This window comes from Tamandua tetradactyla, chromosome 6 (assembly GCF_023851605.1).
Source record: "Tamandua tetradactyla isolate mTamTet1 chromosome 6, mTamTet1.pri, whole genome shotgun sequence".
NCBI lineage: Eukaryota > Metazoa > Chordata > Mammalia > Pilosa > Myrmecophagidae > Tamandua > Tamandua tetradactyla.
Window position 1 is genome coordinate 118,124,630 of NC_135332.1, and position 16,607 is coordinate 118,141,236.

The 16,607-nt window shown below is 38.7% G+C and overlaps 1 protein-coding gene and 1 pseudogene across 2 annotated transcripts in view; both read right to left on the minus strand.

Annotated features, from left to right (window-relative positions):
* Nucleotides 1-210: 210 nt before the first annotated feature.
* The window catches only part of JPH1 (junctophilin 1), an 86,524-nt gene continuing 70,127 nt past the window's right edge, over nucleotides 211-16,607 (minus strand). The window contains exons 4-6 of one of the 2 annotated variants that reach the window (XM_077167027.1): nucleotides 8,308-8,954; nucleotides 2,675-2,770; nucleotides 211-920 (exon numbers count right to left, since the gene is read on the minus strand). In XM_077167027.1, the coding sequence (XP_077023142.1) occupies nucleotides 2,690-2,770; nucleotides 8,308-8,954 (728 nt within the window). In that variant the 3' untranslated portion in view covers nucleotides 211-920; nucleotides 2,675-2,689. Of the gene's footprint in view, nucleotides 2,499-2,674; nucleotides 2,771-8,307; nucleotides 8,955-16,607 lie in introns of both variants that reach the window. The other variant, XM_077167026.1, reaches the window with a different exon arrangement.
* LOC143689293 (U11 spliceosomal RNA) lies at nucleotides 12,504-12,661 on the minus strand (annotated as a pseudogene).

Genomic DNA, 16,607 nt, shown 5'->3' on the forward strand with positions numbered 1-16,607 from the left:
GAAAGCAAGGAATCTTTCATTACTTTATGTAATTATTTGAAGGTCCCAAGGTGAAAGAAATAATAGCATGGTATAACTATCTTCTGCCATTTCTTTAAGCATTTTTTTTTCATTTCTATTCTTAGATTTTCTGCAGATATTTCTTTCATCACCACCACCAAAAAAATTCCACATTACTCAAGACAGTGTTTAAAAGGAAACACACCTGCAACTTTATTAATAACCAATCTTTTTTATTAGAGCAGATACAGTTGTGAAAACTGTACATTGTACATTTTGGTTTGAAGGATTATAAATAAAGGAACTCACAGGTAGGGAGTTCTTTTTCACAGCAAGAAACTTTAAATAAACAAAGTCATGTTTTATTAAGTACATTGGCAGACTTCATGTGCTATCCAAAATGTAGTGTACAGTATAACAACCCATTAGAAAGAGCCTTTCATGTAAAATACAGCTGTGCACATTTTAGAAAAATACCAACAATTTGAGCTTTGTTTTAAAAAAGCTTATAAATCATACATATATTTATAAATGGAACCAACATGCTCACTTTATAAACATAATCCTTTAGTTATCTGTTACCCATTACTTCAAAGCATTACATATTTTAAATAAACACTTAATAAGATTAAATATTTTATTTTATTTTTTTAAAAGCCAGCTTTCTCAGCATTAGGAGCTATGGGGGACAGGAAGGAGCAGTGAGAGTATTGAGACCGACACGGGAACTTAAATGTTTGTTCTCAGGTAAAAACATACTTCCTAAATTTAAAAGTCAAAGTAAAATGTAAAAAATAAATAAATATACAAGTTGTAATTTTCATTTGCTCTCTTTCTGCTTTCTTCTTTATTCCATATTGGTCACACCCAGGATTCTCAACATATGGTACTTCTGCAAAAAACACCACCGGGGCACTACCCTGCAGATGACAAAGCATTCAGTCCATGCCTGTGCTAACATAGGAGCTGTCTCTTCTGCACTGGAAAGGTAGCTAGTTAAGGTAGAAAGAATCTTTGATCAAACCATGCAAATTGTGAAAGCATTTAGGAATAGTAGCTCCCCCTCTGCAAAGTAATATTTTAAAGAGATTTCATAGACACTTGTCTTCCCCTGATTTTTAAAAATAACTGTTTTTATAATGTCCATGTAGTTTGTCTACGCATGCTTCTGAGTAATAAAGGATAAATTATAAAACAGCAAAAACCATGTCAGAATAACGCAGACTGCAAAAGACATCTAAAATAAAGTATTTAAAACTGTGAAATAAAATTACAAATGGACTTTGCAAAACACAAAAGGCATATAATTGAGAAGCAGTGATTGAACAAAGCTTTATGCTCTACCTGAATGTATTCAACAAACATTTAAGTTGGGGTAAAAAAAAAAAAAAAGAAGAAGAGCAGCTATTAATATATTAATAGCATCTTGCTTAACTTTCCTCGGAATTAACAGAGTCACCGACAAGATTTTATTTGGTTGTAAAGTACGTCAGCAATGAAACTGAATCCTTTAAACACCGATTACCGCAGTCCATGCAAAATTTTGACTATGTTTTTTGAATTCTGCCTTTCAACCTTTTAAAACTTAGCACCTCCTAAGTGCATAAATAATTTGCCTTGGTAGTGTTAAATATTTAAAATTAAATTATTTCTCAGGAAGATATGCTGTCACATTGCTAAAGATAAATAGCCTTTTACAGATTTCGGAAAAATAAACGACATGAAAACTGATGTACTGGTATCAAAATAAACACATTTTCACTAGATTTTTGTTCTTTCTTTTCCTTGAGATGCAGCAATGTGTTTCATCCAACTGGGATTGCTTGTCGTGGATGACTATACGTCGTACTCAAATAAACAGCAAAAATGAACAAAGTCGTGCACAAGCCAACGAAACATTCTCTCCTGGAACGTACCAGGAGATGTTAAAGCAGCAGCTTACGGCATAAGACTGGTGAGTGATGCTGCTACCTACTTCTTCTAACGAGATAGGAGTGAACGTTGGAACCACTTCCACGGCAACACAATCCTCCGACTGCATTCCTTGGTCAGTCATTTTCCCAGCTCCCTACTAAAAACGTCAGATGGTAAAATAGTAAAGCAGCTGTTGACTTCCATCAAAAAAAAAAAAAAAAAAAGGCAGCTCCATACGTTTCCAGTTTAGTCACACTCTGCTAGGACAGATGGAGTAGCCAATGCCAAGAACTTCACTGGATAGGGCTGCTTCAGCAGATTTTAAAAAAGAGTTATTATTAAGTTTTGCTCTCCGACACGGCTCCTGGCTTCAGCTATTAGAGAACCGCAAAGTCACAAAGCATTCCCTGGGGAACCGAACAGGTCCTCTGGCTGAATTTTCCACGTTTCATGTCTCTCGTGCTCCCATCCTATTTGCAAGCCTCCTTCCCTGTGTCTGAGTCTGACTGGGGTGTGCCATTTAAAAGGCGGATGACACCACGGCAGAGAACTGTGGGCTAACTCCACTAGTTGTCATGACTTCACTGAAGGGTCAAAACAGTTATATCATTAAGTAACTATGTTGAATCACATTCAGGCACAGCCAAAATTAAAGTGAAGGGCAATATGCAGTTGTGAAAAAAAAAAAAAACAATTGTAAATTTGAATATGGGAAAATGTTATACAGTGATTTTTAGATAGAAATTAAGGCTATGCTTACCTTTCCTAATTCCCATCAAGTTAGAAAGTGAACAAAAAGAATGGCTAACCCGATATTCAACAGCATGACCAGGATAATCATGACTGAGTTAGGGCCCTGGAAATGAAACAGAATAAAAGAAGCATAACTTTTTAATGTAAATATCAATATGCTAATTAGTTCACAAAACATTTGGAATAAAATAAGGCAAGGATGATGACAGCAGTTCCAAAAGGTATAAACTGTAAGTGGCAATGCTATATTTGGATAGAGCCAATTTCTAAACTTCCAAAAAAAAAAAAAATGAAACTAGTATTTGATCTCAAAATGATTTTTAAAAAATAACTACTTCATTCATCTCAAAACATTAGCCAGGTCTGGGTGTGAGACAGTTCTCCGTAACCAAGACTAGGGACTACAGGAAACTGGTACGTCTTGTTAACGCACGACGGCTTCCTCACAAACGCAGTTGGAACTTGAGAGTAAATCTATAGGACAATAAAGCCCCCAAGGAAAAATGAAGGAAAAGCCCCAAAACGTGGTCCTCTGATTCTTGTTTTTTCCTGGTCCTCTTTTTGGACAACACCTACTTTTTAAAGTGAAAACTGTAGCAGACAGATGAATACCTTCAGAAATTATTTAATAGGTTTAAATTTTTCTTTGCTCACAACTGTAACATTTCAGAAATCAAGTAACATTTAACAAATTGTGGAATCTTACTTGAGATAAGTACCAATATAACAAATACCAGATGGCCAAGGGTATTCAGCCTTGTTTCCTGGTTAAAACAAAAGCAAAAACAGAACTCTCAAATGATTCATCCTTTCAGTTCTGGTCTGGGACAAGAACATCTTCATTACAAAGACACCACCTTGGTAGTCACTATTTACATGGGAGGAGTGTAAACATTTATTTTAGGTCTATATATATGCCAGATAGTGGGCTAACAAGCACTTTTATATATTTTTGTTGTTTGTTCTATAACTAGTGATTATTAATCCACTTTACAGAGCTCAGAGAAGTGTTCTGCCCAAGATCACACAGCCAGTTTGAATAGATTAGAATGAAAATTAAACTTTTGTCTGATACCTTAAAGCCCATGCTTATTTCTCCACAGCACCATTAAAGGTCTTACTTTAAAAACAATTTCTCAATATGGTCTTTAAAATGACATTTTAATTTATATCCTATAATTTCCAAGGTATCAGAAAAAATGATATATTGATAATGGCCAACTATTATTTTAGAACAGTTATGTTCTAACTCAGAATCCTACCTTATGCAATTTCTCAATTATTGGAACAAAAGTAATCTAGGAAACTCTTATAACTCAAAAGACTTGAGATAATCTTTCAATATCCTAACTTTTAATCCCCATAACTCAATGCAGGGATTAATGAAATGCTACTATTATGGTTGAGATTTTGCTCACGAGTATGTTAAGAATTTTGGGAATCATATGAAGTCCTTTGGAACGGTGGATTTAATTCATAATTCACAAAGGTAACTTAGTAATATGAAAGGAGATGAGGGAACATCTATGGGTCAGTACAGTATAATGTAGAGTTCAGAGGAAAGTGGAATAGCAGAGAAACTGCCTTCAGTGAAGCCCACTTCAAAAGCCTATAGTGTGCCTGAACCTTAAGCTCCCATTTCATAAAAGGCATCCTTATAAGATTTCATGAATTTATCTAACCCTTTTGAACTGGACAGTAGGCTTGGGTTTCTGTTTTCTATTGGATTTGAATTTACCTTACTATCTTTCTGCAAGTTTTGGCCTGCAGCTCATTGTACTGGTAATCCAGAATCAATGAATAGCAAATGCTATATCTAGAACACAAATGCTTTTTTTTCTATCAAACTTACACACATTACACTGGTATTTCTCCTACCAGTGTTGTTCCATTTATAAAGCTACTTTTAAACATAACTCCATGAAGATAGGAGAAAATTAGCAGATGAAAAATAAATTCTGGAAAGGTCTGTTTAATAGGCAGGTATCAAGATATGACCTCTGTGCTCTTCAGAAATGCAGACTGGGGGCAGAGTGGAAAGCTTTAAGGTGAAGTCCCATAAATATGACTGTGGTGGCCAGTTGCAGCTTAAAATAGCAAAATGAAAAAAAAAAAATCAGTCTTGCTTTTCAAGACTGACTGGGGCAGGTGCAATAAAAGTGGCAGTAACAGAAGCAAGCATAAGTCCTGCCTAGAAGAAACTTTCAGGCAGTTGTAAAATAAAATGGAAGGAGTTGAAAGATACACATTTTAACCCAAGCAATTATTTTTTCTTTGAGACTGTCACTCATATTTAACATTTTCTGCTGGATAGAATAATGTTAATGCTAAAGCTTCCCTAAAAAATAAGGAAAGAGAAAAGTTCAATTTAGTATGAATAGCAATGTTTATATTTATTTACATTTTATACCAACTCAAAGATCAGGGAAATCTCAAACTAGGAAGGTGCTCAGAGGCAAGGCTGAGAAAAAAAAAAGTGCAGGCGGTTTTCAGAACTGGCTCTCAAGGTGCCTCCACTGGCAATTACTAGTTGCATGCTGTGAAACACAACAAAAACTTCAGTCTGACAACAAACGCATTCCCATGGGGCAGGGTCCACACGTAACCACCACCCAAAGGAGTCGCACACTTCTCAAGGGAGGCTGAGCTGCAATCCCTGCCACAGCCTCCCTTCTCCCACCCCACATATTCAAGTAATCAGTTTGCTCTGAAGGTTACCCTGTAGCCCAAAAGATCTTCTGCATTTCTAGGAGATCAGAACTATCCAGGAAGATCCTGAGGATGTCTAAATCTGTTAGAACATTTAAGAAACTATTTGTGCTTTAGTGCTGAAAGAAGAATAGGCAATGCTTTTTGAGCATGCACTGTGTGCTAAGAACTTAAGTATGAACTCATTTAATCTCCACAATAACCCTCTGATACAGGTCCAGATGAGGAAACCGAGGCGTAGAGCGCTCCGGAAATCTGTCCAAGATCACACAACTGGCAAGCAACAAAGCTGGTTTTGAATGGAGGAGGCCTGGCACCAGGATTCACACTTAGCCACGCGTCTATACTGCTTCAGTTGCCTAGGCTGGCTGGCTGAAAGTCCACCTTGCTCAACCTGGGTCTCTCCACCTGCAAAGGAGCAGTAAGACCCATACATTCTGGTTTTCCCTCAAATGTCTGCTTTGGTGTGAATTGGTTTCTGTGAGTTTTCAAATCATTTAAAATATCTATGTCTAACTTACAACATCTTTCTATCTCAAAATTGCACATGGTACTCCTGTCTGTTCACTGATGACAATTTTGTCATTTCCTACCTCTCCGGGAAGAAGTTGTCAGCGACGCGAGGCAGCTTTCCTTACTATTAGGAAGACAATAGCAATTGTTAAAAAATGTTCACATAATGATGATATAGCTTTCACAATGTGACTGTGTGATTGTGAAAACCTTGTGTCTGATGCTCCTTTTATCTACCTTGTCAACAAAGGAGTAGAACATATGGAATAAAAATAAATAATGGGGGAACAAATGTTAAAATTAGTTTGAAATGCTAGTGAGCAATGAAAGGGAGGAGTAAGGGGTATGGTATGTATAATTTTTTTTTCTGTTTTCGTTTTATTTCTTTTTCTGTTGTCTTTTTTTTCTTTTTCTGAAGTGATGCAAATGTTCTAAGAAATGATCATGATGATGAATATGCAACTAGTGATATTGTGAATTACGGATTATATATGTAGAACGGAATGATCGTATGTTAAGAATGTGTTTCTTTCTTGTCATTTTTAAAAAAAATTTAAAAATTAATAAAATAAAATAAAATAAAATGAATAAGGATGAAAAAAATGTTCACATAGACGTGCAGAGTCAATCTTGACTTGCAGTCCCTCTATCCCTGACGCGGGCAGGCTGATGCTGGGGGTGGGGGTGGGGGGGAGGGGGCTGCTCTCTGGGGGTGTGGAAAGGAAGCCTAGTGACTGCAGAGTTGGAGGAGGCTGGGCCAACAGGGAGCGTCTGTGCTTAAGTCAAACACATGCTGTTTTCCTAATCAAAGAGGCTGTGGCTTTACCAAATAAAGCTATTAGCACTGTTTCATAGAAAGACTGATACAGATGCAAGGCAGGCAATTTGACGTTTTCTTCTATCACACGTATAAAATACTGGGGCATTTGCTTCCCCCAGTGGAGTTCTGGAAGCCAACTGAGCCCCACTACCAGCACCCAAAGCTGTAAACTATACACCTTTACACTGTTTGGATTCTCCTATATAAATCGGGCAAATTATACTGATGTGTACCTGAGGCCTAATTAATCTGTGGATGTAAATGCTGAAAGTCAAATGAAAAGTCATTTATATTTAATATATTCAGTTGTGATAAATATTTAAGTTAAACCAGGCTGTTGACAATTCAGTGTTAATTTTTTTTTTTTTTTACTGAATACTTATCGACGAGTCGGAGTCCCATAAAGTTTCTGTTTTAGAAACTATGTATCTCCATGGAGACCGATTCTCAGAAAGTTAATACAGTTATCTGATGAATTTACATTAAATAAGAATTTGAAAAAAAACTAGTGTTTGTAGGTATTAGTAAAATAAACCACCCTAAGAAGCTTCAAACATGTTAATTAAAACAATGAATTTCAGTTGTTTAACCCTATGAATAAAACTGGACAGATACAAATAGGAAACTGGTTATATTATGTTCTTGTTGTCCAAGACATTAACCTGTAAGGTAAATGTTTCTATAAAATTACTAGTAAATATGAAATCAGCTGTGGCTTTTCCCCTTAGCTACACTTAAAAGCTAAAACCTCTGTTGCAAATTATTAGCTTTCTCTTAAGTTTCTAAGTTCTTCAGAATTTGATAAACTACTGATTCCACATGTCACTTAAATCTTTGAATGAGGATGTAGATATTTATTGATTAACAGAGCTTTTTGGTCCAATAATAAATTCCTTCGAGGGTAACAACTAATGGGTAAAAATCCCTAGCATCTACTGGAAAATTGAAATTGTAGGAGTATTCATACTCTGAGAAGTCATAAGACCAAAGTGATTTTCTTCAACTGTGTAAAATCTGCCGTTCTCTCTTCTGGGAAGGAAAAATGTTCTAGCTGCAAAGCCTGGCTAATAAAATAAAATTCAAACTATATATCTGGGAATAATTCACAATCACCAGAAAAGACATTTTCAGAGGTTTGGGTATGTGCCTCATCAATCGCGGTGGGTTTTTTATCTGGAAATGCTGCTACCGTGGGGGTAGGGGTCCAAGGGAGGGTGAAGACCCTAGTAAATGATACTGGGGCCCTCCTTCCTAGCTAGAGCTCTAGCAGTGGCTGGCCCGGGGCTGTGATTCCTTTTTAGCCAGGGGAGAATTAGCCACGGTGATAGAAAGAAACAGAAGTGCTGGTAAAAGCTCGCTAAAAATGTGATGCGGTAATAAGGGCTGACCCATGTGAATTTCGCCTAGTGAGCCTGGGGGAATTTCTGCCTGTATAGCTCTTGCTGGCTCAAGGTGCAGCTGTGTTAAGCTTTATCTCAACAACCCTGCGCCCCCTCAGCATCTCTGCTGGCCTGGCTGTCACTGAGATGCACGGTCACCACACGCTGCCACCAGAGAGGACCTAAGGACAGCAAGGAATACAGTCTCAGGAAACTTACTGAATTGGCTTCTTTTTCCAAAGAAGGGCACGAATTGTTGCTCGCTGGATTCTTTGGTATAGCAAGTTCGGACTTCTTAGCTTTTGGCTCAGCTTTGCTTTCTTTGGCAACTGGTTTTGTCACAGATTTAGGGGGACTCCACTTGTTAGGGGCTGGCTTGGGCACCAGTGCTGAGGCTGGGCTCGCCTGGTCATCTTCGTCCGCCTCTTCCGGCGGGTGCCGGGCCGCGTTCAGTTTCACGTAGTAGCCGTGGTACTGCGAGTGCAGCTCCCCGTTGCTGGGGTTGGGGATGTGGTGGCGGCCAGAGTACTTGGACTGGGGCACGGCTGCTCCCACCTCCTTGGTGGGAGCCTTTGATGCCAGGGGCTTGTTGACGACGGCCGTCACCTGCTCCTCTGCCAGGTTCTTTTTGTCTTGGTTGAGTCTCGCCCCTGAGCTGGGGTTTTGCTTCCTGGTGGGCTTTGGGGAAGCAGGCTGGGGAGAGTGGCTTTGTTTGGGGCTGGCCTGAGGAGAACTTGGGGGTGTCGTGCCTTTGCGATAAAAATGAGGAGACTCCTTTGGTGACGGTGGTTTTTCAGGTACCTTTTCGTCTGTATTTTCTTTAGTATCTACACCTTCCTGAAATCTTTGTTTGATGTAATCAGGACCTGGGGGAGAAAAAAAAAGAAAGACAACAGAAAGGAAGGTGATAAAAAATAAAAATAAGGGGTAACGGTGTATATATTATGGCTATATCTTTTTCTCTAAATCAGAGAAAACTTCTCCCCTTTTTCTTTTAGATGTATTTTTTTTTTCACATGGGCAGGCACCGGAAATCGAACCCGGGTCCTCTGGCATGGCAGGTGAGCATTCTTGCCTGCTGAGCCACCATGGCCCGCCCTAGATGTATTTTTGAGGAAGTCGTTGGCACAGTTCATTCCTCAGGGGAAAAGATTATTAATTGCTGAAAGGTACTATTTTTTTTTTTTGAGTACAAAAAACAAATGCAAAAGTTACTAAAACACACACAATATTTTAAAGACACCAGGAGTAATACAGTGCACAAACCCAGTCATTTGTGTAAATTATGATAAAATACAAATCATAAAAGGATACATACTTGCAACTTCTAGGTACCCTAAATTTAATTCACGAGAACAGTGGGGAAGGAATGGTAGACAGGAGTAGCTCAGGAGGCAAACCAATAAAATGGGAAGGAAAAAATGTTAAAAAGGTAAAAATGATATAAAATTATCAGCATTAATTTATTGTACTAAGCATATCTACAGTTTAATAATACACATCTTATTGCCTTGAGAAACTGCAAACATCTACCATTCATCCATCAACCCCAGAAAAGCTTCATTTCAAGCAGCCACAGTTACAAAGTCAAGACGGAACATTTAAGTATTGTTGGTAAGGTCACTTCCATTGGAAGCCAAGAAACGAAAAAGGAATTCCAATAGAAGAACTAAATAGATCAAAAAGCAACAGGGGTTCTAGATGAAGTCTAATGCATTAATATGCCACAAGACTTTCAGCCCTTGCTTCTTTTTTCAATTACAATACATGAAAAAGAAATGACATCACTCCTGTTTTTCTCCCTACTTTGTCCCCTCAAAAGAAAAAAAACATATTGGGATCAAGAAAATTTGAATATTCAAATACACCAATTTGTATTTTTTTTAGTGTCCCTATGAGAATAGCCCTAGGTTATCCCTGAATGACAGATAGGCAAAGTGAGAAGTGAGCAAACACAGTAACTACAGAAAGCATCTCTGATATCAGAATAGAAGCAAACGAGGAAGAAGGCCAAAGTGCTCACCGATTTTTAGGCAAAAGCAACTGTAGACCTTGGATTTCTGTGGGGCAGTTTCTGCTCAGGAGAGAAGCCTACTGCTCTGCTTTGCTGGCAGCACTCTGCAGGGAGGGCTGGAGGTGTGGAGCCGGTCCCCAAACTCAGCCCTCATCTAGAAAACCCTCCATGCTCATGTGGGTGTGGGGTTTTAACACAGGCTGGGGGTTTGCATCTCAAAAAATGTTCCTTTTAGTCCAGGTCACGTTGACCATGTGCTACTATAGGTGTAGCTGGCTTAAAAAAAGCCTAAGAAAAGACTAGGATTCGAGGGAGTCATTTCAAGTGACTGCAATGATGACGGAGAATGCTCAATGAGATGGGCACAGGAAATTCACATTTTATTCAAAAGCAAAACTTAAAAAATGTCAGCCATGCTCATTCCTTTAGTTGTTCTGCAGTGTTAACTGCTGAACAGTGAAAAATAAAATGAGCCCCAATTTATAAGGGCCATGTATGCCATCCAAAGGATAACATGTAGTATCAGATCCTCACGGAATCTACCAAAGACGTTGCGATGTCCTGTTTTTGAGGTGTTTTTAAAAATTATTGTGACAGTGTATGACACAAATGGAGCGTTCTGTTAAGTTTTAAAAACATCCACTCTTCTGGACCCAAGAAGAAATTCAGGATCGCAGCAACTAAAAACCAGCCTCAGTGGCATCAGGTAAGCAAAGAAGGCTCCTTGCTTTATTGGGACATGAGTCATTACCAACCAGGGACAGAAGCAATACTGGGACAAAGGCTGCAGGAGCAAAGGAACGAGCATCGCTGCCCATCATAGTCCCAGCCAGCACCAGCCGAAGAAGAGGTCCATCTGCTCTGGTCCATCTTGGGGTACAAAACACCCTTGGGTCTTCCTGAGACATCAGTGTGTCCCTTGGTTCCCCAGCTGCAGAGGGAAAACCCGTGTTCCTGGCTATAAGAATGCCTGACTCTTAAAGGAAGCTGGGGTCCCCAATGCCCCCTCTTCCACACAAGGGCTCTTCATCCTCTCTTTCTCATTAGACCTGAGAAAACAGGTTTGAAGCCAAAGGACCTGCCAGGCTAGGGAGGGCCACTCCCATGAGAAACAAAGCAGCCAGGTGCCTTCTCCACTTTGTTTGGCCACCAAGGGAAAAAAATAAAGCAGAAAAATTGCTCAGATCAGATTATAGCACGTTAAACAGAGATCTGAGAAGACAGCACCACAGAGGGGCGGGGGAAAGGTGAAGCCCACCTTATTTTTTGGTTGGTTGCGGTTTCACAATGTTGACAGCACCTCAGCAAGACAGGTTCAGGGACACGTTAAAACACCATAGCGCCGTTTCATTTAGACTATTAAAATTAATTAAAAAAACACTTCCTAGTACATGAAACACTTCAGTGACAAAAGGAAAGCAATATCGATTGAGGTACATCAGGGATATAATTTCAGTTTTTCACCAGCCTTGCCCTGGTTTGCGATATCATGGTGGTTAAACTTCAAGAAGAAAATGTGGCTGGATCTCTCTCAGATTACGTTACCATCTACTCATCGTCAACCATCATTGCACACCTACTGCTGTTTGATATGAAGCTATTAAGCTCTGGTACTTCTTTTCTTGCTTTAGCACTTTAAAAATCCCTTGCTCTGGGACTGCTTCCAAAAGAGCCTGGAGAAAGAGCCAAAAGGGGGCAGGGTATAATCTCTTTCTAGGCATGGGACTGGTCATCTCAGGGGGAAGGCAAACCAGTACCCATGAAGCTGGGTGTGGGAAACTTAGGCCCTGCTAAAAACCAATTCAACAACAAAATACAAACAACCCCCCGCCCGCCCCCCAACCCAAGAAACACCTTTAGTCCAGATTTCCCATAGTCAGATAATGGGTTCTTGAGCTAGCACCACTTATTTATTGAGAACTGGCTTCAAAGTGATTTTTATCTTAATAATCTCTTAGCACAGAACTTTGCAAGTACTTCCCTTGCATGCAAGATGCAGGGTAAACCAAACAAAGCAAAAAAAGGAACCAAATGTCTGCACTGCACGTGGATGGTGTCTGTGGACAGGGCACGCTGGGGAGACGCCTTTTAGGATTCTATCACTTTCTGTTGCTATAATAGTATCAAAAGGTGCTTTTAAGACAACATATTCCTATATTTATATTAATTTTAATATCAAAAGCTAAAAGTTTTGATTCTCCTTCTAACTGTAGAGTTCCTGCCTACCTTTAGAACACTGAGATGAAATTAATGGTGATGTGCACTGGCAACTAAATTGCAATTATTCTGTTTATTTATTTGCATTATGCGGCATAACAAAACACCTAAAGTATGCACTTGTATAAAAAAAAAGGTTAATCCCTGCACGTGTGTGTGAAAATTTTTAAAGTAGTTACATAGTAGAGGAGACGATCTGCAGATGCCATATATATATATATGTATTTTTTCACCAGCTGCCCTGGCAACAAAAATTATGCTTCCGAAATCTCTTGATGTCGATTCTGCACAAAGGGCAACAGAGGTGCCCTACGTGTGCCACTCACGACAGAAGCCCTAGATGCCATATTTTTAATGATCCTCCATCAAAGGATCATTTAAACTTCCTAATTAGGAGGAACTACTGTGGCTTAAATTACTGTACAAAATGACTCACAGATAGTCCCCTCCCAACTGTTAAAAACATGGATTTGCATCCGTGGTGTGTCTGGGGGCATCAAAATGAAGACAAGGCCTTTGTCTTTGGCTCTGTAGTCTCAGGAATACTTTTCACTTTTTTGTATGTTTCAGGTTTGTTTATAACAATTGTATGTTATTTTTATAGGTTTGTACATTTTCATTAAAAAAAAGGCAAGCTACTGGTATGTTGTTATTTTACAGGGAGATCTCGAGGGAGAGACAAATTGTGCCCCACAAGATGGTTCAGGATACGAGAACCTAAGGGTGTTAGTGGTCCAGAAAGTGTCCCTGGGGCTCTCAGAGGCAGAGCTCAGGTGAGGGCCCCCCTACTAGGCACTCTACCTCTCGGTCCCTCCCATATGATAAGGTTACGTGCATCCGTTGGCTCCCACTCCATCAACAGCCACCTGCACTTCACTAGAAGGTCAAGGACATGCACTGTGCAGCTGGCTCTCTCCTTTGCAAAAGGGCAGGAGCTGGCAACACAAACTTCTCAAGCACACAAGGGAGCAAACTTTCCCATCAACAGAGCTGACCAGCTCTTGGCAGATCCACAACTCTGAATCTGTTTGCCTTCCATCCTGCCCTCTAGCCAAACTACCTAAAACGATATAGAGTGGGGCTGAAGAGAAAGTACCCTGATCTGTTAAAATACAGACGGCTTCAGTTTGGCAGTTCCTCAAAATGTTAAACATAGCATTACTGTATGACCCAGCAATTCCACTTCTTGGTATATACTCCAAACAACAGAAAGCAGGAACTCGAACTAGTATTTGTACACAATGTTCATAACAGCATTATTCACAATAGCCAAAAGGTAGAACCAACCTAAGTGTCCAGTTGACAGAGGAATGGATAAACAAAATGTGATACATTCATACAATGGGATATTACTCAGTCATAAATGGAATGAAGTTCTGGGACACTCTACACTATGGTTCAAGCTTGAAAACATTATACTCACTAAAATAAGCCAGATACAGAAGGGCAAATATTGTAGGATTCCACTTATATGAAATACCTAGAATAAGCAAATTCACAGAGACAGAGTAGATTAGAGGTTATGAGGGGCTGGGAGGTGGGAGAGAGAGAATATGGAGTAATTGCTTAATGGGCACAAAGTTTCTGTGGTGGGTGATGAAAAAGTCTGGGTAGTGGATGGCGGTGATGGTGGCCCCACATTGTAAACGTGATTAATGTCACTGAGCTGTGCATTTAAAAGTGATTAAAATTGTAACTTTTATGTTATATATGTTACCTCAATAAAAGTGATTGCAGAATACCTACTTATACTTTTAATTGCTTTTCCAGTGGCAGCCTTAGTAATAATTTATTATTATGCTCTATTTTTAATCAGACTTCTATTTATTTATTATACAAGATATTTTCCAAAATTCAAAGCCTCACCAAAATCTTAGGAAGGGGGTATTGATATACTTATTTTATAGATATGTGGAAACAGCTATAGCAGCTGAGAAACCAAAAGTCACATAGCTCCTGTATATACCCTTTAAGATAAAATACAATGTTTTAAATCTGGAGATGAGAATTCCTTAGGATCCACCATTGCAGGGATATCCACCTCTCAGGAATTCAAATTTCCCAAATGTGTCAAGAGTACATGTCCACAACTGAGATTTCTGAAGGTGGTAAGCCCCCTTTTAAGAAAAATTTTCAGTTTTTTAATAAATCCTTCATTTAAAAAAATGGCAGCATGAATTCCTGGCCCGAAGAAAGGTGTCTCACTTCTATGAGGAAAGGCAAATGCTCAGGAGAAGGATCAGCTGCTACCATGTGAAAGGTAAAGGCTTTCACTGTTTCTGAGTTCTTGGTGCTGTATGATTGGGACATGCTACTTAGGGGAAGAAGCAGTGTCCTCAGCATGAAGGCCATTTATATTGGCCTTTTATGGAGAAGCCCATTGTTATTCTACTTGCAGATTTACTTCTACAAAGTCTCTCTTCTGTGATAGAGCAGGATGTGGCCTGTTGCTTAAACAGTTTTTCCTTTGCCCTCCACCCAAAATTTATCTGAGTTGGCTTTATCTGTGCTTTCCTATTATTCACTTCTATAGCATCACTGTAATAACCATCTAAGTATGGTAGTAGATGTACCGTGCAAAGATAATGAAAACAGACCCTTGGAGTCAAGAGATTTTGAATTTAAGCCACATAATACGCTGAACTAATTACACAAATTACAAAGTCCTTTTAGTGTCTTCAGTCTAAGGGGTAAGCACAAAATTATTCTGCAAAAAAAAAAAAAAAAAAAAAAGGCAATACTTTTCTATTATAAGATGAAGGCACATTAAAAGTTAATGTTAAATACATACACAGAGAAGAGTGGATAAAAATAACACTGGCAAACGTTACTGGTTACACATTCTTAAAGTTTGGAAGGAAAAAGAGTCACTGAACCATGAGGAATAAAGCTGTCACAAAAGCTTTATTTTGAGATGTGATAGCATGTGATAACACAGTTTACAAACTTGGGATTTATCCTGGTGACCTTTGGTCCCACCTGCATTTACTGATTAGAAGATTAGAAGCAGAAATGGAAGCTGCTTTGACATATCCAAATGAAAGAGACAGCTGTCAGCAAGGGTGACAGTGATGAAACACGAACAGCTAAAGGAGGCCATTTACTAGGAGTAAACACAGGCACTTCAATAACTGTAGTCCAACAAAAATTAACAATTTTTTTTTAAGTTGGCTTATAGGGATATGCATTAGCTATCTGGAGAAGGAATAATAACCCATCTTAATTGAATACAAAACACATTTTCAAGTGCGTTTAAAATTAAAATTCTCTCTACCTCTCCATTTATACTGTCATTTACAGATCAAGTTGAGAATTATTTGACCATGGGGGAAATTTGGGGGAAATCTGTACTAATGGATTTATGCAATTAAATTTTAGATTCCACTGAATGTATTTCTTATGTTTATTAACTCTCAAATACCGGTCCTATCACTTCTTTAGACTTTTAGAAATCTGATATGCTGTATCTTTGGATGTAGTTTTCTTGGCCTATATGTGTTGAGAATGCATTTCTTATGCAATTAACTTATGTTCACTCTTCAAAGATGGCCTTTTGGGCATATTCATTCAGCTTGATCTAAAAGGGCTTCTGATGATATTAAAAATCCACTAGAACAGTAAAAGTACATTCTAGCATCAACGTTTAGATTAAAAAGAAATTCCTAGTTTTATTATGCATTCAAAAATGGCTGGTTACAGGAATAAACATACACATAGTATCTCCTACACCTGCTGCCAATTAGAAACACCTGGGGGGCTTTTCCCCTAGATTTTGATTTAATAAGTCTGAATCAAAGACTAAGACTCCTAATGGTTCTAAAAAAATGCTCCTGGTGATTGTGATGTGCCTCATTACAGGTGTTGGAAAGCAAATAAACATACTGTCTAGAGGTGGCCCCAACTCCAGCCGAACTGAGTATATCCAGTTGGAAGGGTCCCAGCATGGCACATTCAAATGAGGACTGGCCAACTAAATGAGGATATACAGTTAGATTTTCCAGGGTAGGATAAATGGTTTTTTTTTTTTTTTTTTCATTAGAGAGGTTGTGGGTTTAGAGAACAATCATGCATAAAATATGGGATTCCCATATACCACCCTACCACCAATAACTTGCATTGGTGTGGAAAACATTACAATTGATGATAGCCTATTTTTATAACTATACTATTAATTAAAGTCCATGGCATAACAAAGGGTTCACTGTAGTGTAGTACCATGGGTTTGTTTAAAAGTTTTTATTCTGTTACCATACATACAATCTAACATTTCCCTTTTTCATCTTATTCA